The sequence below is a fragment of the Callorhinus ursinus genome, unplaced genomic scaffold (assembly GCF_003265705.2).
Source record: "Callorhinus ursinus isolate GAN/ISIS: 27379988/994484 unplaced genomic scaffold, GSC_fseal_2.0 scaffold4, whole genome shotgun sequence".
NCBI lineage: Eukaryota > Metazoa > Chordata > Mammalia > Carnivora > Otariidae > Callorhinus > Callorhinus ursinus.
Window position 1 is genome coordinate 102,052,617 of NW_027397066.1, and position 22,671 is coordinate 102,075,287.

General features: G+C 36.4%; 1 protein-coding gene across 4 annotated transcripts in view; it reads left to right on the forward strand.

Annotated features, from left to right (window-relative positions):
• Positions 1-22,671, forward strand: part of AFG2A (AFG2 AAA ATPase homolog A) — a 343,140-nt gene that overhangs the window by 256,171 nt on the left and 64,298 nt on the right. For 2 of the 4 annotated variants that reach the window (XM_025874137.2, XM_073892232.1), the window contains one exon: positions 11,126-11,290. In XM_025874137.2, the coding sequence (XP_025729922.1) occupies positions 11,126-11,290 (165 nt within the window). Of the gene's footprint in view, positions 1-11,125; positions 11,291-22,671 lie in introns of those variants that run through there. The other 2 variants (XM_025874143.2, XM_025874141.2) reach the window with 2 other exon arrangements.

Below are 22,671 nucleotides of genomic sequence, written 5' to 3' on the forward strand. Positions count from 1 at the left end.
CTTTCTTTCTTCTTTTTCTTTTCTTTCTTTTCTTTCTTCAGAGAGAGGCACAGCGAGAGAGGGAACACAAGCAGGGGGAGTGGGAGAAGGAAAAGGAGACCTCCCGCCGAGCAGGGAGCCCGATGCAGGGCTTGATTCCAGGACCCTGGGATCATAACCTGAGCTGAAGGCAGACGCCTAACGACTGAGCCACCCAGGCGCCCACCCTTTATCAGATTTCTATTGAAGAGAGCAAGCATGTTGCTATAAGTTCTCCTTTCTCTATTACGAAAGGGCTGTGAATTGAGCATTTCAGGGGCTATGATAAAAAGCAGGGAGAGGAAAAAGCAAGTAGGGTTGTTAAATAGCAACCCTTTTTAACATTGAGATTTAGAAATAGACATCAAGAATCTGTGCTTTGGACGCCTGGGTGGCATAGTCAGTTAAGTGTTGGACTCTGGTTTTGGCTCAGGTCGTGATCTCAGGGTCATGAGATCGAGCCCCATATTAGGCTCTGTGCTCTGCAGGGAGTCTGCTTAAGATTCTCTCTGCCCCTCCCCCCCAAATAAATAAATAAATCTTAAACAAAAATCTGTGTTTTAATTAAGCCTACCTTTCTAACATTCTAATCTCATAGTTTTGGAACATTTATTCTTTCATTCATTCAAAGAACATTAATGTCTACCATGTGCTGGTATCGAAAGATAACAAGCATTTCCTATGTTTAAGGAGCTCGGTCAAGTCCTAGGGATAATTATACAGGAACAGTAATGATGATAATAGCATCTTAATTGAAGCACCCATGCCATGTGCCAAGCACTGTGCTGAGCACTTTATATACATTATATTATTCAATTCATAGAGCCATCTTCTGAGTAGAGACGAGGACTGTTAAGGATTTTAAGGTACCAACAGGTTTAAATGATCTGTCCACACACACAGCTAATAAATGGGGGAGTTAGAATTTTAACCCAGTTAGGGTGAGTTTTTTTTATCCTCACTTTTAACATGTATGCCAAATTACAAGTTATATGTACCTGGTAGAGTCATAGAAGGTTATAAAGAGAAGACTTTTAAGCTGAGACTTGAACAAGAAGTAGAATTTGTCAGATAGACCAGAAGAGAAAATAGTCTGAGCAGAGAGAGAAATATGTGTGAGGACGAGGACGCGGAGAGCAGCATGGTGATTTTGGCTAACTGTGAGTGCTTAGGTGCACTTAGATAGCTGCAGGTAAGGTAGGAGAGTTACAGCAAAATTATAGAGACCTGAAAGCCTGTGAACTTGACTCTTTCCCTTAAAGTGCCATTAAATGGTTATAAGATAGGTTACAGTATTTGCAGTATAAGAATGATCACTTTGGGGGCGCCTGGGTGGCTCAGTCCATTAAGTGTCTGCCTTCGGTTCAGGTCATGATCCCGGGGTTCTGGAATCGACCCCCAATTGGGCTCTCTGCTCAGCGGGGAGCCTGCTTCTCCCTCTCCCTCTGCCTGCCTCTCTCTTTCTCACTGTCAAAGAAAAAAATAAATAAATCTTAAAAAAAAAAAGAATGATCACTTTAGCACTGATGTAGGTCAGGAGAGGGAGAAGGAAAGAATAAGACTACATGCAGAAAAACAACTAGCAAGGCACTTAAGATATTCTAGACAAGAGAATGTGTTGTCTTGACTATATTGAGTGCCTTGTATGTGCTGTTGCCGAGTTTACAGTGTTGAATAAAAGAGTGTGATACCTGCCATTATATACAGCCTACAGTCTGTTGGGAAGACAGCAGTAAACAAACACATAAATATGTAGTAAAGAAGATGGAGGAGAAATGACCATTTTAAGAGAGAATTAAGAAATAGCATTAACCATGCCTATTGCCTATCTGTCAAATTTAGAAGGAGAGGGAGATGCCTAGAATAAGTTCAGGGTTTCTTTTAAATAAATTAGAGCTGTTACCAAGGATCCACCTCTTCCCAGTTTCTGGAACTATTTTCTCCATGAATCATGATACATTGATATGTTTTTATTAGAGTAAAATGTGAAGACTCAGTGCTGCTTTTCTTTCCTTAGAGGAAGGCACTCCCTACAGTCACATACACACCCTGTTGATCATTTGAAATGAATGGGAGTCATGGGACCTGATTTTTTCAAAGGGTCTATTTTAATGCCTTGGTGTGAACAAGTATTTCTATGCTAACTGAATTAGATTTGAGCATTTAATAGAATATGAAATTATAAGTGTCAAATTTCAGAATTTATAAAAAGGAAAAGGTAGCCCTGTAACTGTGGTAATAGAGTTGGATCATTAAGAATCCTTAATATGCAATACCAGAAATGCTTTTAAGTCCTTTTTGTAAAGGTCAGAAGAAGAAAAGATAATGGTATTAGTTTAATTAATTGGTGTAATCACTAAAATAATAATAACACATTTTCAGTAATGACCATGTAACATAAGCTGTGGGCGTTTCCTTGGGAAAGATACTAAATGGAGTCCTAGAATCAGGGTTGGAACCTTATATAAAAGTTTATCTAATAATTCATAGTCTTGGGTGCACAAGCACATTTCAGGTGAAAACTTTCTGGAATTATTTAACAAAATTGTGCGGGGATGTTTCTTCATCTGTATATTTTGAGGAGAATTCTTGTCAGATATACACAGCCATCTCTGAGTAAAGAACCGCCTTCTCACACATGAAGAGACTAGGGCTGAGATGTAGGGACTTGCCAAGGTCTTGAGTAAGTTCTCTTGAAAAGGCAGTTTGCCCTATAATATTTTTAAATAGAGTTTTAAGGTAGTAGCCACAGTATCTATGACCTTGGGGCTAGAAGGGCTCAGAGTAGTATTAGGAAGACTTGGCTTATTTTTTCATTGAGAGTTGTCATGTGTTGATTTTAAAATAACAGAACATGCCATCATTCAGAATACATTCTTCCACCCTAATATCCCAGAAGAGTATTTTTAAAGAAATTCTAGGAAGGGTGTTAACTCATTCAGGGTTCTACAGGAAGGAAAGCTCTTTCCTACTATTTTTTAAGCTAACTTTCACTGACAAGATCAGACCAGAAAAAGACCAGCTCTGGCTGTTGGCCCAGACAATGTTATAATCATTGAAGTGTACTCAACCTGCACTGCCCAGGGACAGTTACAACTTGGCGGTGGCGGGGGGGGGGGGCACAGATGCATGTTGAATGTTGTTCGAGTGACTTAGATGACATGTGTGCTTTATATCCTTTGCTGTGTTGTTCTTTCAACTATTAGAAAGGAAATTTTAAAATAGCCTAGAATATGAGTTTTCCCTAAGGGTAAAAAGGATAACTTTTTGATGCAAGAATTATTTAAATTTCTTTTGTTACCTATATCGTATTTCAGAACAAGAGTTTTTTTCATTTGTCCATCTATACTGTGTATCATTGTCCTGGTAGGATAATAAAGTAAAAAGAGGAGTGATTCAACATCCAGCCTACTTTGTGCCATTTGTTGTGTGTTCTTGGGCTTCATTTCCTTTTTCTTAATGAGGGTATGACAATAACTACTTCACACAGGATTTGGAGAAATAGTAAGTAAAATACAGTATGTGAAAAGTGCTTTATAGATTCTTAAGGGCCATATAAACATTAATGTTATTTGCCTTAACTAACATTTTTAATAATTTTAAAACATATATTTACCAGAATCATTCTAATTTACTGAATCCTGTGTTTGTTTTAGGTAGGGGAGAAGTGACTCCCCATAATTGACATGCAGTTTGAGTACTTAATTATAAAGTACATTTCAAGGAAGCTGATCATGCATCATTTTTACCTAATGTTCTATTGTTGGGTGTGGAGAATAGTCTACAAATAATTAAAACAGTCATTTTTAAGCAAAGCAAGTTATCTTTACTGTGTATTTGTTAATTGACTTTTTGCTTGCCAATTTATATATAATTTAAGAATTAATAGTTATCTGGTAGACATTCACCATATTGTAGATATTGAGACATATGCAGAAAGTACACACCAGCATTCTCCAAAGTGAAAATGGAATATTAACTTTTGAGATGTTTTACGATTAGAATTTTGGATAAAATTTGCATATACTACTGTAGTCTTCTCTTGGAAATTTGTAATATCTATTAGTATGGGTTCCAAAAATTTTTGCATATGGAAGGAAACCTGTTTAATTTTGCTTCTACCCATTGTTTCCCAAAAAATTATTTAATAAGAAAATCTGTTTCTGTATTACACCTGTTAACATTTACTGGAGTATTTTATGAAGCACTGGTATGAGATATAATGGAATTGATCCCATGAGTTTTAACAATCGATTTAGAACTCTAAACAGAAACATGATAAAGCAAATTTTTAAAAAGAGAGAGAAAGAGTTGACTATAGGATTTAAATGGTTGTGATACCTGCCAATCTATCATCATGGCCAAATCATAAAAACTGATGTTATTAAATAAGTATTTCTTCTCTTATTGACCACTTCTTCTTTTATTTTTGTTTTATTGACCACTTGTGCATGACTTTTTTCAAACTGCTTAGTTGAAGGAGATAATCTTTCCAGATAGAGACAATCTGAGAACATCTCCATTGCCCTTGAATTTACTGATTGTTTGATAAATACTGAGAATCTAACAAATACAGGTTACTACTTTTTTTAATCAGCTTTATTTATCCCTCAATAAACTGCATCAACTTAAAGTGTACAATTAATGTAAACATATATATAAACCTGTGATACCACATTTGCAATCAAGGTATAGAATATTTCAATCAACCTCAAAAGATTACTTTTGCCCACTTGATAATCCATCTTTTCTTCTGTCCCAGGTTTCAAACTACCACTGGTCTGCTTTTTGTAATTATAGATTAGATTGGCTTTTTCTAATATTTTAGATAAATAGAATTATATATATTCTTTCATATCTGATTTCTTTAACTCAACAAAATGATTTGAGGCCTCATGCATGTTGTTAAGTGTATTGGTAGTTTGTTCATTTTTATTGCCAATTAGTGTTCGCTTATAGGTGTATACATACTTTGTTTATCCATGCATGAATTGGTGGACATTTGGGTTGTTTACAGTTCGAGGCTGTTGTGAATAAAACTGCTATGAACATCCATGTGCAAGTCTGGATGTGTTTTTGTTCCTCTTGGGTAAATGCCTAAGAGTAGAGTAGCTAGGTTGTTATGGTGGGAAATGTTTAACTTTTATAGAAACTGACAGTTTTCCAAAGTGGTTGTTGTATTTTATATTCCCATTAACAGTGTATAAGTTCTTGTTGCTTCTGTATCCTTTTTCAATCTTTGGTATTGTCAGTGTCTTTAACTTTAGTCATTTTTATAAGTATGTAATGATGTCATCACATTGTGGTTTAAATTTGCTTTGATCTGATAACTACTGATGTTGAACATCTTTTCATTTACTTACTTCCCAACCATATCGTTTCCTTTATGAAATTCTGTTCAGATTTTTCCCCATTTTCTGTTGGTTGTGTTCTTATTTATTCTTAAGGGTTCTTTATATATTTTCGATCCAAAATTTTTTTGTCGGATATGCCTATTGACATTTTATCCCAGTCTGTAGCTTGCATTTTTATTTTCTTAAAGGTATCTTTTGAAGAGAAAAAAATTTAATTTTTTAAAGACCAGTTTGTTAATTTTTTCTGCTTCTAGAAGTTTGTAGTTTTAGCTCATACATTGAGGTTTATGATCCATGTCAGGTTAATTTTTGAAATGTCAAATAAGGATCAGTGCTCATTTTTAAAATATGAGTATCTAGGGGCACTTGGGTGGCATAGTTGGCTAAGCATCCAGCTCTCTCTCTCTCTCTCTAAAATAAAATAATAAGGGACACCTGGGTGATTCAGTCGGTTAAGTGTCCGCCTTCGGCTCAGGTCATGATCCCAGGGTCCTGGGATCAAGTCCCGCAAGAGGCTCCTTGCTCAGCAGGGAGCCTGCTTCTCCCTCTGTCTGCTGCTCCCCCTGCTTGTACATTCTTTCTCTCTGACAAATAAATAAATAAAATCTTTTTTAAAAATAAATAAAATAAATCTTTTTTATAAATAAATATATGAGTGTCTAATTGTTACAGCATTATTTTCTTAATGCTTTCCTTTCCTAGTTGAATGCCTTAAGAATAAAAACCATTATGGACTCTCTTATCTGTTCTGTTGATCTATATTTATCTCCGCTGGACCTTTTCACACTGTCTTGGTTTTTTTTAGCATTGTAAGTTTTGAAATCAGGTAGTGTAAGCCCTTCAACTTTTTTCTTTTTTGACATGCTTTCACTATTCTCATTTGCATTTCCATATAAATTTTATAATGTTTGTCAGTTTTTTTAAAAAAGCTCTTGTGAAATTTTTATTGGAATTACATTGAGTCTATAGATAAATTTGAAAAGAACGAATATCTTAATATTGAGTCTTCTAATTCACAAACATGTTGTATCTCTCTTTATGTAGGTCTCTAATTTTTCTCAGTAGTGTTCTAGTTTCCAGTGAAGTGTTCATTAATTTTATTCCTGTCTTTTATGTTTTATGCTTTTCATGTATTCTCATAAAGTGGATTTGTAAAACTTCATTTTCTATTAGTTTACTGCTTAATATATAAAATACAATTTTTTATAATAAACTTGTATTCTGTAATCTTGCTAGTAGTTTTGTAGATTCCTTAGTATTTCTACATAAAAAATCATGTCGTCTTCAAATGAGGATAGTTTTACCTTTTCTTCTTCCAAGTTCTATATGTCTTCCCCCCACCCCCCAGTTTTTGTCTTTTCATAAAGACTAGTACCTCTATTATATTTTTCAGTAGAAGTGGTGAGTTTTTACCTTGTTCTTGATAGAAAGCATTCAATATTTCAACATTAATTATGATATTAGCTGTTGGTTTTTCTAGATACCACCTCTCATATTGAAGTTCTCTTCTATTACTAATTTGCTGAAGATTTCTTAACATGAGTGGGTCTTGCATTTTGTCATAAAGCTTTTTTGTGCATACTAAAAAGATCATGTGAATTTCCTCCTTTATTCTGTTAATATGGTGAATTATACCAATTGGATTTGGTTAAGATGATTTATTCATTTTATACATTGTGAGATTCTATTTGCTAATATTTTTAAAGTATTTTTGGGTCTGTGTCCATGAGGGTCATTAATCTGTAATTTTCATTTTTTGTGATATCTTTGTTAGGTTTTGGAGTTAGTATTATGTTGGTCTTCTAAAACAACTTGGGAAGTGTTCTCTTCTCTTTATTCTGAAATGGTTGTACAATCTTGGTGTTATTTCTTCTCTAATAGAATTCAGAAGTGAAACCATCTAGGCCTAGGTGTAAAAGTCATAATAAATTAAATTTTTAATTCAGTTCCATTTAAAAAATAAATATAAGGTCATTCTGATTTTTTTAATTTCATTTTGTGTCCATTTTGACAACTGGATTTTTTAAGAAACTTATTTTTTTATCAAAGTTGTTGAATTTATTGTTATAAAGTTGTTCATAGTGTTCTCTTATTATTCTTTTTGTTATCTGTAGGATCTGAGTGATAACTTCTCTTCCATTTCTGATGTTGGTGATTTGTTCTCTTTTTATCCTTGTTCAATCTAATTAGAATTTAATCAGTTTTTTAAAATCTTTCCAGATTTCGGCTCAGGTCATGATCTCATGGGTTGTGAGATTAAGCCCGACATTGGGCTCTGCACTGAGCATGAAGTCTGCTTGGAGATTCTCTCCCTCTGCCCCTCCCCACATTCATGTGCTCTCTCTCTCTCTCTCTCTCTCTCTCTCTCTCTTTCTCTCAAATAAATCAATAAATCTTAAAAAAAAAATCTTTCCAGAGAACTACCCTTGACTTTCAATTTTCTCTGTTGTTTCCTATTTAATTGATTTCTGCTCTCATCTTTATTATTTCCTTCCTTGTACTTAACTCTTGAACCTTAGGTCATTAATTTTGGAATTCATTCCTACCATAAACATTTGAAGTTATAAATTTGTCTCTAACACTGCTTTTAACTTTATTCCACAAATCTTGTTATGTTAGATTTGCATTATCATTCAACTTGAAACACTTTCTAATTTCCTCATGATTTCTTCTTTGACCTGTGGTTTATTTAGAAGGGTGTTGTTTAATTTTCATGTGCTTGAGGTTTTCCTCTATGCCTGACTGTTATTTATTCTAATTTACCCTCTTGTAGTCAGAGCACTACTTTGTATGATTTCAGTCCTTTTGAATTTGTTGGGTTTTGTTTAATGGCTTATCATATGAGCTGATTATACCATGTAAACTTGAAAAAAATATGTGTTCTGCAGTTGTTGGGTATAATGGTCCATAAATAAATATCAGTTAGGTCACAGTGATTGATAGTCTTGTTCAGATCCTCAGTCCTTCCTATCTTTACTGATTTGTTTTCTAGTTGTTCTGTAATTGCTAAGAGAAGAGTTAAAATCTCATACTGTGATTGTGGAATTATCTTTTTATCTCTTTAATCCTGTCAATTTTTGCTTTATATTATTTTGAGGCTCCATTATTAGGAACATACATGTCAAGAACTATAAAGGTTCTGAGACTTTACCCTATTTGAAAGCTAACAAGTTAGCCTGCCACAATTTCATGGGGACTTGGCTAAAGACATGAGATTCTTGGGTCAGAGACAGAGGACAACTTATTACTCACAGTTTATTACTTACAGAATATCATGATTTGTGTTTGTGTGTTTGTGTGTGTGCATGCACGCATGCGTGTGCTGATTCTCTAAGACTTAAATTCTACCATGCAACCATATGAGGTTTTGATGTTTGTATTTTCTATAATGTTTTATGTGTGGTATCAGCTACATTTTCAGGGGTTTTGTTTTTTGTTTCTTTAATTAGAAGATGTTCATGTTAGAGTCCCTCTCTTCTTATTTTCTGTATTTACTTCTATCAAACCTTTTTTCTGGGTATTTTATTCAAAAGTGCACATATAGAAATGTGCTGTGTTTCACTATTTATAAGTGTCTCTTAAATCTTCAAGAAATGCCATTTTTTTTTATTATGTCAGCAACAAGAATAATTTTTTGGAAGTGGAAGGCATGTACAGTTTTGTAGTGTTTCATTCCCAGTGCTCTTCATTTCTTCCTGAAGATTCAATTTTCCATCTTATGTCATTTCCCTTTAATCTGAAGAACATCATTTAGCATTTTCTGTAATGCCGTTCTGCTAGAAACAAGTTTTCTTGGTTTCTTTTATCTGAAAATGACTTAATTTTTCCTTCATTATTTTTTTTAAGATTTTATTTATTTATTTGGGAGAGAGAGCACAAGAGAGCAGGGTGAGAGGATGAGGGGTAGAGGGAGAAGCAGAATCCCTGCTGAGCAGGGAGCCTGATGTGGGGCTCGATCTGGGGACTCCAGGATCATGACCCAAGCCGAAGGCAGGTGCTTAACCGACTGAGCCACTCAGGTGCCCCTTTCCTTCATTATTAAAGAATATTTTCACCTGGTACTAGAATTCTAGAATGACATTTTTATTCTTTCAGCACTTTAAAGATGTTGTTCTGCTGGTTTCTGCCCTTCATTGTTTTTTTTTTTTTTTAAAGATTCTTTTTTTTTTTTTTTTAAGATTTTATTTATTTATTTGACAGAGAGAGACACAGCGAGAGAGGGAACACAAGCAGGGGGAGTGGGAGAGGAAGAAGCAGGCCTCCCGCAGAGCAGGGAGCCCGATGCGGGGCTCAATCCCAGAACCCTGGGATCATGACCTGAGCCGAAGGCAGACGCTTAACGACTGAGCCACCCAGGCGCCCTGCCCTTCATTGTTTTGATTGAGAGTCCTTGGTGATTCAAATGATTGTTCCCTGTATTCAGTCTGGCAGCTTTCAAGATTTTGTCTTTGGTTTCCAGCAGTTTGCTATGACATGTCTAGGTGTGGTTTTCTTTATATTTATTTTATTCTGAATTCACTGAGCTTCTTGATTGTGTAAATTTGTTTGTTTACTAATTTGGAGAAATTTTGGCTCATTCTTCTTCAAGTATTTTTTCTGCCCCATCTTCTCTTTCCTTTCCTTCTGGGACTGTAGTTACACAAATTAGACCTTTTGATATCATCCCATGAGTGATCTTTTAATGTAAATCTTACCAATTCACCTTCTACTTAAAACTTTCTAATGACTTCTCTTTACAAGGAGAATACAGTCCAGACTCTTTACCATGTCTTTTATGGTGTTATGATCTGCCTATGACTATAGGACCTCATTTCCTACCACTTTTCCCTTTATTCACTCTACCACAGATTTTTTTTTCTCCCCCTGGAACATATCAGTCATTCTTGCTCTTTGTACATGATACCTTGAATTCTCCTCCTCCCATATCTTTCTAAAGTTGGCTCCTTTGGGTATCTGCATAAGTTACCTCCTCAGAGAGACTTTCTCACACCACCCCAGCTAAAAGTTGCCCCAGCCCCTTAATACACACACACATTTTAGACCCATATCTGTTTTAATAACTTTATTGAGAAAGAATTTACATAACAAATTTAACGCATTTAAAATACACAATTCAGTGGCTTTTAGTATATCCACAGACATATGTAATCATCACCACAATCACTTTTACACATATCTATCTTATTCATACTATTTTCTAGTACCAAGAACAATGTCTGGTATATAGTGCATGCTCAATAAAGTTTCCTGAATAGATGAGTTCATTAGCTCTAAGATAATTTAGGCATTAGCCTCCAGTAAAATATGAGGGAAGTTCATTTGACTACTTTCAGCTCTAGAAGTATTCTTTTATCAGAGCTGTGCTATTTTGAGGGCTCTCTGAAACAGCTTAACCCATATTTTAAGAGTTATTGCAGGAAGTTCCAAAAAAAAGTCTTTTGATATAATGAATACAAGTCATATTACACATTTCCCTAAGAGAAAATAACCATCTTTTATTGACCTGACAGTTGCTGAGAAGCAGAAAGCCTCTCAGAAGTATTGCTTTGCTACTTTCAAAAGTACTCTGAACATTGTTGATTTGTTTGAATCTTTGAAATAGATTATAGAATCACTAGTACTTGTTTTATGTACTAATTATGGGTAATAGTGGGTTATTCATGAGATTCTAGACATCCCCTCTCTTTGGTACCTTTCATGTGGAATGTCAGTCTTGAGCTTGGTTAATCTGCATTATCTCATCTTCTTTATAGGCTTTGATGCGGCCTGGAAGAATTGACAGAATCATCTATGTGCCTTTACCAGATGCAGCAACAAGAAGGGAAATATTTAACCTGCAGTTTCACTCTATGCCAATCAGTAATGATGTGGATCTGGATGAACTCATCCTCCAAACAGATACATATTCAGGAGCAGAGGTAAGATAGTTCTGCTCAAAATACCTTGGTGGCCAGAAAGCAGTGAGTTGGGGTCATTAGCAAAAAAGACTGCTTAATACCAACTGTTTTAAATAAACTGTATGTTAAGAAATCTTAAAACAGGAAATGCACTATATGACAGGTAATCACTAAATTAAATTACATTTTACTGGCTTCTATTATATCTCAGTTTTTTTTTTTTACCTGTCTTCTATTACTTCTCAAAATGTAGTCTTCAGAGAATTAACATGATATAGTGGGGAGAACACTGGACTAGAAGTAGAAGTTTCTTCTTTGGGGTTTCTTGATACATCAGCTTCCAACCATTCAGCTTCTCTGAACTTTGATTTCTTGACCTATCAAATGGAAATGAAACAAACTTTACATACTGTTTTCTTACAGAAATCATAAAAATGAAATTAGTATATCATGCAAGTGCTCAGAAGTATAAGAATTGGCAGAGAGATTGTATTATTACCATAGTTTATCATCTTGGAAAATTATGTCAGTCTACTTATGTATTAACAAAAATTCTCTCGTAAAAACGGCAAGAGAGGGGCACCTGGGTGGCTCAGTCATTAAGTGTCTGCCTTCAACTCAGGTCATGATCCCAGGGTCCTGAGATCGAGCCCCACATGGGGCTCCCTGCTCAGCGGGGAGTCTGCTTCTCCCTCTCCCATTCCACCTGCTTGTATTCCTTCTCTCACTGTCTCTCTTTCTGTCAAATAAATAAATAAAATCTTTAAAAAAAAAAAAAAAAACAAAAACACAACGGTAAAAGAGGGTGCCTGGGTGGCTCAGTCAGTTAAGCATCTGCCTTCGGCTTAGGTCATGATCCCAGGGTTCTGGGACCGAGTCCCACATCGGGCTCCCTGCTCTGTGGGGAGTCTGCTCTCACACATGTGCTCTCTTTCTCTTTCTCTCTCGAACATGCACACTTTTGCTTTCTCAAATAAATAAAATTTAAAAATAAATAAATAATAATAACTCTAAAGGGGACAATCTATAATCTACCCTTAGCTGTGAAAGTATACTCTCAATAAGAACAGTAAGACCTCTGTGAAAAAATGAAAGTTTTCAAGTATGGCAGGTAAACATTTTTTCCTCTCCATGGCAACTTTTTGCCTAGGCCATTTTTATTTACAAACTAAAATTCTAATTAAAATAATCGTGCATCTTTTCTACATGCATTTCTCAATAAAGGACAGGCTGTAGTCCTCAACACAGAAATATCTTCTGAATACCACTAATAGGTATTTGTACTGGGAAATTAATATCTTTTTAAATAAGAAATTATAAATTCTTTTTATTCTGAATTATCCAGCAGACAGACTTCACATTCTGTCTGCTTGCTATTGTTTATAATCTGTCCTCTGTGAAAACCAAAGAGATTACTACATAACATTAGTGTACTCAAAGAGTATTGTGGGTAAATTTACATGTAGAATTGGAGTGAGTGTATCATTCAGTCATAGCTAACAACTAAAATAAATCCCAAATCTCCTCATTGTTTTGTCTCAACTATGAACTATGTATATTTGATTTTCCCCCGTAGGTTTTTCATTTTCACTGAGAGAGGAATAAAAGTCATATAGAAAGAACCTTGAGAAGCAGTTGAAGTACATACGTTTTTAAGTCCTATCTGAAAAAATAATCCTTATGATCATCTTCTTGACATGACAGTCCATTAAGTTAAAATGAACATATAGTTGCTGTTAACTGACTGCTCCAGCATTTCTAGAATTCAGTTTTGGTTATGAGACCAAGAGTAGGCATCGTATGTATGATACGTCAGTTTACAGGAAACAGCAAAGAGAAGAAACTGTAAATCTTCCACTTGAGCTGAGTAAAGTGGAAGAGCAGTTAGCAAGGTAGAAATGTGCCTTTCTCACTTTGAAATAAATAATGGTAGGTAGTAACATAGAAGTGCAAAACAAAAATCAAAGCCAATGAGATTCTGTCTGACTGAAAGGAAAAAACTCATTTGGTGCCAGAAATTACTGGAGCAGCTCGCCAGTTCTTATGGAGTACATGTCTTACTCAATCTGTAATATAAGCACATTCATTTCTAATTAATTTTTATATCACATCTTCTAAAAATAGTCACAAGGAAAAGTAGCAGAAAATTCTGTCCCTCCTTGAATTACATTTGTGGGTCCCATAATTGTTGGTGGGGGAAATATACCCTGATCCTAAGTATCATCCATATTTTATTACAACTTCATAGAAATTTTATTCAGAGCTATTTCTTAGTAGTTCTGGAATTTTCAGTTTGGGCCAGACAGATTTGTTCCATATTGTTTGTTTTGGGTTTTTGTTTTTTGTTTTTTGTTTTTGTTTTTGTTTTGTCTGATTATTTAGGCAGTTCACACAGGTGCCCTTTTGTTTCAAGAGAACTATGATTTTCTTAAGTCTTAAAATTAAATAAATAGGAAATTTAAGACAGACAGCATTTAGCTTCAAATAAAATATAAGATCCCATCTTTCCCCCCACCTCTTTCCTTCAGAATGAAAATGGTGCAGCAATGTTGAAAGCCAAAATTAGTTTTATTTTTTTTTTTAGCAGTAAGACAGATTCAACCTGGAACCCTCAGTCACCTGACTCCTACAGATCCAGTGCTTTACCACTGATGTAACTAATTTATTTCGTCCTCAGTGTAAGGCCAGATCCTTCAGCACAGAACCTATTACATAGTACATACTTAAATAAGCATTTAACAAACTGAAAAAGAAAAAAGATTTTTAAAGTTGTATTTAGGAAGAATAGACATCCCTTTGTCATTATCATAAGGAGAGCCCTCTAACTTTGTAGCAATACACCTTGCTACAGCCATAGCTACTTTTTCAAATGTAGAGTGTCTCAGTGGCCACTTTTGGTACAAAATGAAAATACTGATAAATTCATTGTCTTCACAGGAAAGTATTATCATCAGTTTTACATAATTAATATATTGTATATTATATATTAATTTAAACTGTACAGTCTTAGCTGTATGAACAAGAATTTGGCCAGGTGAGCCAGAGATGAGGAAATGTCTGACGCTGGTGTCTGTGTTTTAGAAACAGAAAAATGTTTAACTGTAGTGAATATTTTTTTATCTTTATTTTTAATTAAAAAGCTATAGAGAGGGGGGCCAGGCTGGCTCAGAGATAGATCATGTGACTCTTGACCGTGGGGTCAGGAATTCAAGCCCTACATTGGGCATAGAGTTTACTTAAAAAAATAAATTACAACAACAACAAAAAGCTATAGAGTGGTTGGAGATGATATGGGTACTTTTAATAACTGAAATGGAGGAGTTACTTTTTAAAAATGTTTTCTCTCAACCTAGTGCTTTATTCTGCCCAGTCAACATTGTTTCTTAAAAGTTTACACAGGCCCTGTTTCAAATGGCCCCTTAGACCCTGCTGAGTTACTCCATTTTCCCTCCCTGGAGAGGGTAGACAGAGAACTGAAGCATTTCTTTAATTCTCAGGCGAGTCCCAAGGGGAAGTTTGTTGCCAGCTGGAAGGGCAATAGGGTCACAAGGGAGCAGCCTCCACGGAGAGGCTGAAGCAGGTAGTAGCATCCTTCAGCCATCCCTGCGCCTGCCGCTCCCGGGTGGCCAGAACCTCATTGTCTTTGTGGCTTCTTGGCTGTAGCTCCCAGTTAATAGAAAAACATGTTGCCATTTAAAAGCAGATGGGAATTCAGTTCAGGAGGAAATAAGAAGTCTTTTTTGGTTATACCCATTGTTTTCTTTTGCTTTGATTTTTGTTTTTTAAGTTATTTGTAGCAGATTCCATTTCATTTTTTCATTTGTCTTTTATCCAATTATCTGGGTTACTTTAGGAAAACTTTTATCTTACCCACCAACAGGAAATCAACAGTCACAAATGTGTGCACATGAAAGGCATAACCCCGCCCATTACCCATATGCCATGTGCTTGGGAACAGAGGTGACGAGTAAGATATATAATTTCCTCTCTGTATAGGAATTTGCTGACACAGGCTCACACCTAGTATCTGTAAAATTGGAGTTGAATGTTTACTTGCATTTGGATGTTATCCTCCTATTAGTGATTATCTCATCAAGTGAAATTGATAATATATATCTAAGAGCCAGGTATCAGCTGCATATTTTATAAATAATATAGGCAATCATAGCATTTGTTTCATACATCCAGATTTGAGGATTCAACTTCCAAGAGAGGCAGTAAAGGGAAAACAAAACAGAATTTTAATGTTGTATTTGAGTAGACTTTTTTTTTTAAGATTTTATTTATTTATTTGACAGAGAGAGACACAGCGAGAGAGGGAACAGAGGTGGGGGAGAGGGAGAAGCAGGCTTCCCGCTGAGTGGGGAGCCCGATGCGGGGCTCGATCCCAGGACCCTGAGATCAAGACCTGAGCCGAAGGCAGACACTTAACAACTGAGCCACACAGGCACCCCTCATTTGAGTAGACTTTTAAAAGAATTGTAGTCTTTTTCTTTCAGGGTGGTTTCAGGCAAGTTATTTTAACCTCTTTGGACCTCAGTTTTCTCATTTTTAAATTATCTAAGTGACTGAAATTGTTTTGAGGGTTAAAGGAGGTAACAAATATAAAAGCACCAAGAAACAGTGCCTGACGCATAAAGAGTGCTTCATAAATGCTACGTTCCTTTATTCTTTCTTCCTCTTATCTGTTCAGTATTTATATTTACCACTCAAGTATTAGATGATGTTGCTATAAGGTGGCAATGTTTTGCATTGCCTCAGTAACCAGATAATGTATCTGAAAGCTAAGTTATAAATGAATTGCTTCTTGTTCTTTTCTAAAGAATATAACATCTGCTTAATATGGTGATTTTTAGGGGTGCCTGGGTGGCTCATTCGGTTAAGCAGCTGCCTTCGGCTCAGGTCATGATCTCAGGGTCCTGGGATCGAGGCCCACATCCCTTGCTCAGCAGGGAGCCTGCTTCTCCCTCTCCCTCTGCCTGCCTCTCTACCTACTTGTGCTCTCTATCTCTCTGTCAACTTTAAAAAAAAAAAAATGGTGATTTTTAGAGTAATTTAATGAACCTAGTACTAGAAAGTCCTCTTAAAGCAATTTATTAAATACATTCCACACTAAGTTTTTAAAAAGCTTTAATTTCATGTAAATATAGTCTGTTTTTGTTTTACTAAAATCATGTGTCTTACCCTAGATTTTGTTTTGTAGTTTCTGCCTTTCTGGGTCTAATAGCTCAAGGTCTTAATGCCAGCTTGACATTAAAAAATTACCTTCCATTGTGGGGCACCTGGGTGGCTCAATCGTTAAGCGAGCGTCTGCCTTTGGCTCGGGTCATGATCCCAGGGTCCTGGGATTGAGCCCTGCGTTGGGCTCCCTGCTCAGCAGGAAGCCTGCTTCTCCCTCTCCCACTTCTCTGCTTGTGTTCCCTCTCTTGCTCTCTCTCTGTCAAATAAATAAAATCTTTAAAAAAAAAAAATAAAAGATTACCTTCCAGTGTGCCTCATTAATTCAAGAAGGTTCTAGTCACCATGCTTACACTATTAGTTTTAGAAAGAGAGAACTAAATTTTCTATCTCACTGATTAATATTTCTTCTGACATTCTCTCTCTTTTCTCCAACACAATGAAAACAGGGAAAAAAAAATCACCATTTCGGATGTCTGTACTCTTCCTACATGAAATCTCTTGTGGCAAATTTTCCCAAACTAAAAATCAAGATCAGTGTATTTGAATTTGGCATAGATTGACTCTATCTAACAACACATCTGAGATAATAATAAAGACCCTCTGTTAGCTGGTCTTGGGCCCTCTGATTAATATTATTAGGGAGCACCCTGGCAGCCCTGTTCCTGTCCCCAAAGTGAAGCAGGGTGCCACAGTACTTAGCAACCTCTTGTACACTGTCTGCAACATACTCATCCTGCCTAATCAGAAACTGCCCTCTGAATACGTACTGTTATAGCCCACTGGTCTGCTGTTCTTAGTTGAGGTCCTTGTTATCTCTCTACTCCTCTTTGTGCATTTACCCTAAAATCCTATATCCCAGAATGTCAGAATACTCTTTTCTTACACAGCCTGGTGAAATCACTGCTTTGTCATTAAAACATCATGACCACCCCACCAGAAGTGGCTTCTCGTTTTGAACGCTTTTACACTGATTTCTGTTTTACTTGTTTAGCTCTTCGTACCTTTTTTCCTCGTAGTTATTTTGATACGAGCAGCCACCTCATCTCCCCAGACAAACTGGAAGATTCCCTGAAGCGGAAGCCAGGTTTTGTACTTCCCAGAGTGCAGCAAAGCACCCATTATATCCCAGTGAGTGGCTGAGTCACAGATTTATGTGTTGAATCTGTCAGTCTCCCAACAAAAAATGTCAGTTTTAACTTTCACCTAAAGTGGCATTTTCTGGTTACAAATGTGTTTTTGTATACATTATCTATTTGAGTATCTTAATGCTATGGGAACACACCAGAGCCAAACAAGAAGAGTGGATTTCTCCGAAGTCCCACAGCAAATAAGTGACAAACCCAGGACGAGAAACCAAATCTTTCAACTGCTCCTGAAGGACTTTTTATGATCTCTTCATGCCTTGGAGTCAACTGAGGAGTCTTTGAAAGCATTTCATTATTCTCTTTGACATGTCTGAATTTTTAGTAAAGGTTTGCCTGCTCTTATGGACAGTGACTTAGCAAACTAAGCAGCAGATAGGAAACATCTTTACATTTTTATGTGTCCTTATCTTATATGTGATTATTTTTAGTTACCCTGTTGTCAAACTTCCCAAATAAGTATAAGCTACTTGAAGTTAGGAACTATGTTTTTCTTTATTTGTGTTACTCTATTTTCCAGGTAGTTAGAATAAGACCTACAGTTTTGGAGGGAAAACATATAAATGACTAAGTTCCATATAATGTGTTCATGTGGCATGATCTAATGATGTGCAGAATACTATGAGAGAAAGAAGAGGGTATGACTCACACTGGATTTGAGCGAGGGGGTAGTTGATCTGAGTGTTAATGGATGAATAGGAGTTCCCTAAGTCAAGTGGGGCTGGGGAGAGACCATTCCTGGCTGTTAGAAAGGCAGAGATACATAAAAGAACATTGTGTGTCCTAGATTTTGTTAAAGGTTGAAATATGACTTCTTCTAGAAATATAATTCTATAAAATAAAAGTATGTAAGACAAATACGAAGGACCTTGAATATCATCTGGACTTGCTTTTCTCCTTTAAGCATTGGAGAGCCATTGAAAAGGTTAATAAAAAATGTTGTGATCAAACTTGTATTATCAAAAGATTGGTGGTGGTTTGTGTCCAAAACCACCATTAGCCCCACGCAGCACTATTATGTGAATTAGAAAAAGGTGCTCCATTTGTTAATGACAGCTACCTGCCAGAGCAAAAGCTTTGTCAAGCAGAGCATGAGCTTATAAAGTCCCCATTTCAGTCCATATTCGCCCCCTCAGCTGGGCATCCCGGTATGGACACAACCTTCACATCTCTATAAGACTGTCTCATTTTTGGCTTACCCACTTTTAAATATCTCTTAAAGTGCCTAGCATAATAGCTCATATAAAGTTGATATGTATGCATTGAATACAGAAATTTAGATTTTATATCCTAAGTAGATAAACTACTTTCTGTGATTTTAAGATTTGCTTCATGAACCCTTGGGCAAACATGTTATGTGAATGGGATAAATTATGGGAATTCGTTATTTATTATAAATTATGAGGGGGAGATGAAAGTATTAAGGATGTCTTTTGTGTAATGTCTTTTTGGACGTGAGGGTGATCTGACTGCGACATCTGTCACCCCATTGATCATTAGCGTTGATTCAGTTGATCTGACTGGCTAGGCAGGTGTCTCCTTCCTCCTGCACCGCTCCATGTGCGTCCCTCCCAAAGCCACGTGCATGCTCAGTTGAAGAGGACCCTTCTTTGGTCAGGGGTATACGAGTAGCTGTGCTCCAATGCTAGAACCTTCAGACAAGCTCTCAAGTAGCATTGGTAGGAGAACATAGGGTAGTCAAGCTTCCAAGACTGAGACACATACAAATGAGACACTACATTGTAGCAGTCTGCCTTTCTTTAAAACAACAACAAAATGGTGTCTTTTGTGCAATGTTAAACCAGCCATGAGGTGCAGCACCTGGTATGAATGGCCAAAATTATGAAAGTCAGGTGCTTTATGCCCTCTGAGCCATCTTATCACATATAACATTGTATAAAAGCTCCTAGGGCCAACACCTTATCTCCACAGCTCTTTTCAGTTGCTAAAATGTGGCTACCCTATTGCAAATGAATTGTGATGGAATCCTCAGAGCAAAAATCAGCATATACCAAAAGCAGATATTTAGGCTGTAACTTTTATGCCAGCCCACCACCCCTTCCCTTCCCCTGTCCCCACAATTTTACAATCTACATACTAAGTGAAGAAGTTTGGTAAAAGCCAAGACTTAAATCTTCATCCTATCTTGACCATGCATTACAGTATTAGTTGGGTCAAATCAGATGATAACTAATAGAACTCAGTTTTCATATTTCAACAGGGAAGGTGAGAATATGGTCTCTGTGATCCTTCCTAGTGTTAAAAATCTATGTGTTATATACCTATCATAGATTAAATTAATTGTATAAGGAATCTCTTAGGGATTGGACTTCCAGGGATATATAACGTGGTTTTGTTTCCTTTACAGTGCTTCTAGAAACCTGGGATCTTAGGGTCTTAGTCACTGTCTCTATATACTTGCTACTGTGGCCTAGAGATCCTAATCATAGCACCAAAGGAATAGGAACATTGGGAGACTGACTGTGCATAGAATTCAGATTTTAATAAAATTCTGCTTAGCAAACTTTCACAGTTTTCCACTGAATGGAAATGAAAGTTTTATCTGCTCAGAGAGTCCCAGTAATTTTTTTTTTTTCTGAGAACTTTGGCTTCTCTGCTTTTCACCTTCCTTAAGAACAGTTAGTCAAGGGCGCCTGGGTGGCTCAGTTGGTTAAACGACTGCCTTAAGCTCAGGTCATGATCCTGGAGTCCCGGGATCGAGTCCCACATCGGGCTTCCTGCTCAGCAGGGAGTCTGCTTCTCCCTCTGACCCTCTTCCCTCTCGTGCTTTCTATCTCTCATTCTCTCTCTCTCAAATAAATAAATAAAATCTTTAAAAAAAAAAAAAAAAGAACAGTTAGTCAAGTTCAATATCTGTGATTCTGGAGGCACTATGGTAAAAGGTGTTATAAAATGGGAATAAGCCACCAGTCCACTTTTTCCCTAAACTCTTTGTTAGGAAAGTAAGCAAAAGTTACAAGGTTATAATACTCATTTTAGTGTAGTTTTTTAAAACTTCCAATGTATGGAGATGTAAACATCCTCTGTATTTCCAAACTTCAGCACCTACTCAAACTGGCAATACAAGAACCTTAATTCAACTTACCTGAAGGCTATTTCAGATAGGATGTTTACACCAAAGCAAATAATTTTCCAGAACACCTTGTGCTGTGATACCTGTATTACTGACTCCTTGCCAGATGTTTAAAGCTGCTGTCAGCTTATAAGAAGTATTAGTCAGAAAGGAAATGGATGTTGAATGAGAGGCTGGCTGGCAACAAACTTAATAGAGCATTTTATAACCAAGTACTGAAGCCCTTTATAAGGAAGCAGTGTATCAAGGCAAGTTAGTCAAGACCTAATCATCTAGAACCCCAAACCTAGGTTCCAGGCTAAATCTGTATATGTGAAGAATTACTCAAGCCAGTAGTAATGCTGATTTAAGCATTTTAACATTCTGCCTTGTTTCTCCTCTTCCGGATTCTCAGTCTCTATTGACACTTGCTGGTTCCCCAGAATTTTTGCACATTTAATCTGTATTTCTTCATCTTCAAAAGAGTGATAAAATTTAGGGGTTCTACTAACTTGAGAGGAACACAATTTTAAAATGATGTGTAAAGCATGCTATTAATTCTGTATTTATAGATTCTGGTAGACTTGGATATTTTTGTTTGGTTATTTGAGGTGATGGAAGGCTAATTTCTAATAATTCTTATTGATCTGTGTGTGAAAAGAATGCCACAAATATGTGTAAAAACCGTTTTTTCTTTTAAGAATATTTTTTACCAGGTGCCTGGGTAGCTCAGTTCCTTAGGCGTCCAACTCTTGATTTCAGCTCAGGTCATGATCTTTCAGGGTTGTGGGATCGGCCCTGCATCAGGCTCCTCACTGGGCGTGGAGCCTCCTTAAAATTGTCTCTCCCTCTGCCCCTCCTCTCTCACTCTCTCCCTCGCTTAAAGAAAAAAAAAAAAAAAGATGTTTAAATAGAATATTTTTTAGTATGCAAAACTGCCTTATAGTTAAGCAAATGGGTTATGGAATGAGAAAGATTTAAATCCAAACGCCTACTATGCCCATTTTTTTACCTTGTGATCAGTTTCTTTATATGTAAATAAGGATAAGAAAAATCTCTACTTCATAGATCTGTTGTCCAGATTAGATGAAATAATTCCTATAAGGGACTTACCCTTGTAAGTACATAGCAAGGGCTCAGTAAGTCATTTTTGTTATATTTTTTTAATCAAATTCAGTCTAACTAATTGATCCACAGTCAGCTTAATTTTTTCATATTTCATTGCCTTAGATTTTATGAATACTCATAATGAGTGTTTCATGTGCATTCATGTTTTTTAGTCTTAATAGTGTGTCCTCAAACTGCATTTCATAGTTACATGCAGTATTTATTTCAGCTAGTTTCTATTTATAAACATTTGTAATCCCTATTTTTATTTTTTTCCTGTTAAACATGTATACTATTTTTTACTCTCAAGTGTGCAAAGCTGTTTCCTTAGAAACTGTTAACATAATATCCCTATATCAGCATATTCTTCAAGGTAATACTAGTTACTAGTATACAGGTTAATTCTAACTTGTTTTAACATAAATTTTGTTGGTTAAGAGAAGTGAAACTAGCAACTTTAGAAAGTTGAGGGGTTTTTGGTTTTTTTTTCTTTTTGTTTTTTTTTTAAGATTTATTTATTTCAGAGAGAGGGAGAGAGCATGAACAGGAGGGGCAGAGAGAGAGAGGGAATCCAAAGCATACTCCGGGCTGAGCACAGAGCTGATGCGGGACTTGATCCCATGATCATGAGATCATGACCCCAGCGGAAACCAAGAGTCAGGTGCTTAACCGACTGCACCACCCAGGCGCCCCTAGAATAATCACTTAGGAAATAAGCATACCTAATTACTGTGCCCTTTCATTTAGGTTAGGATTAAATCCAGGTATCTAGGTAAGGCTCAGATATCTAACACTAGGGGCACCTGGGTGGCTCAGTTGGGTAAGCAACTGCCTTCGGCTTGGGTCATGATCTCAGGGTCCTGGGATCGAGCCCCGCATCGGGCTCCCTGCTCCATGGG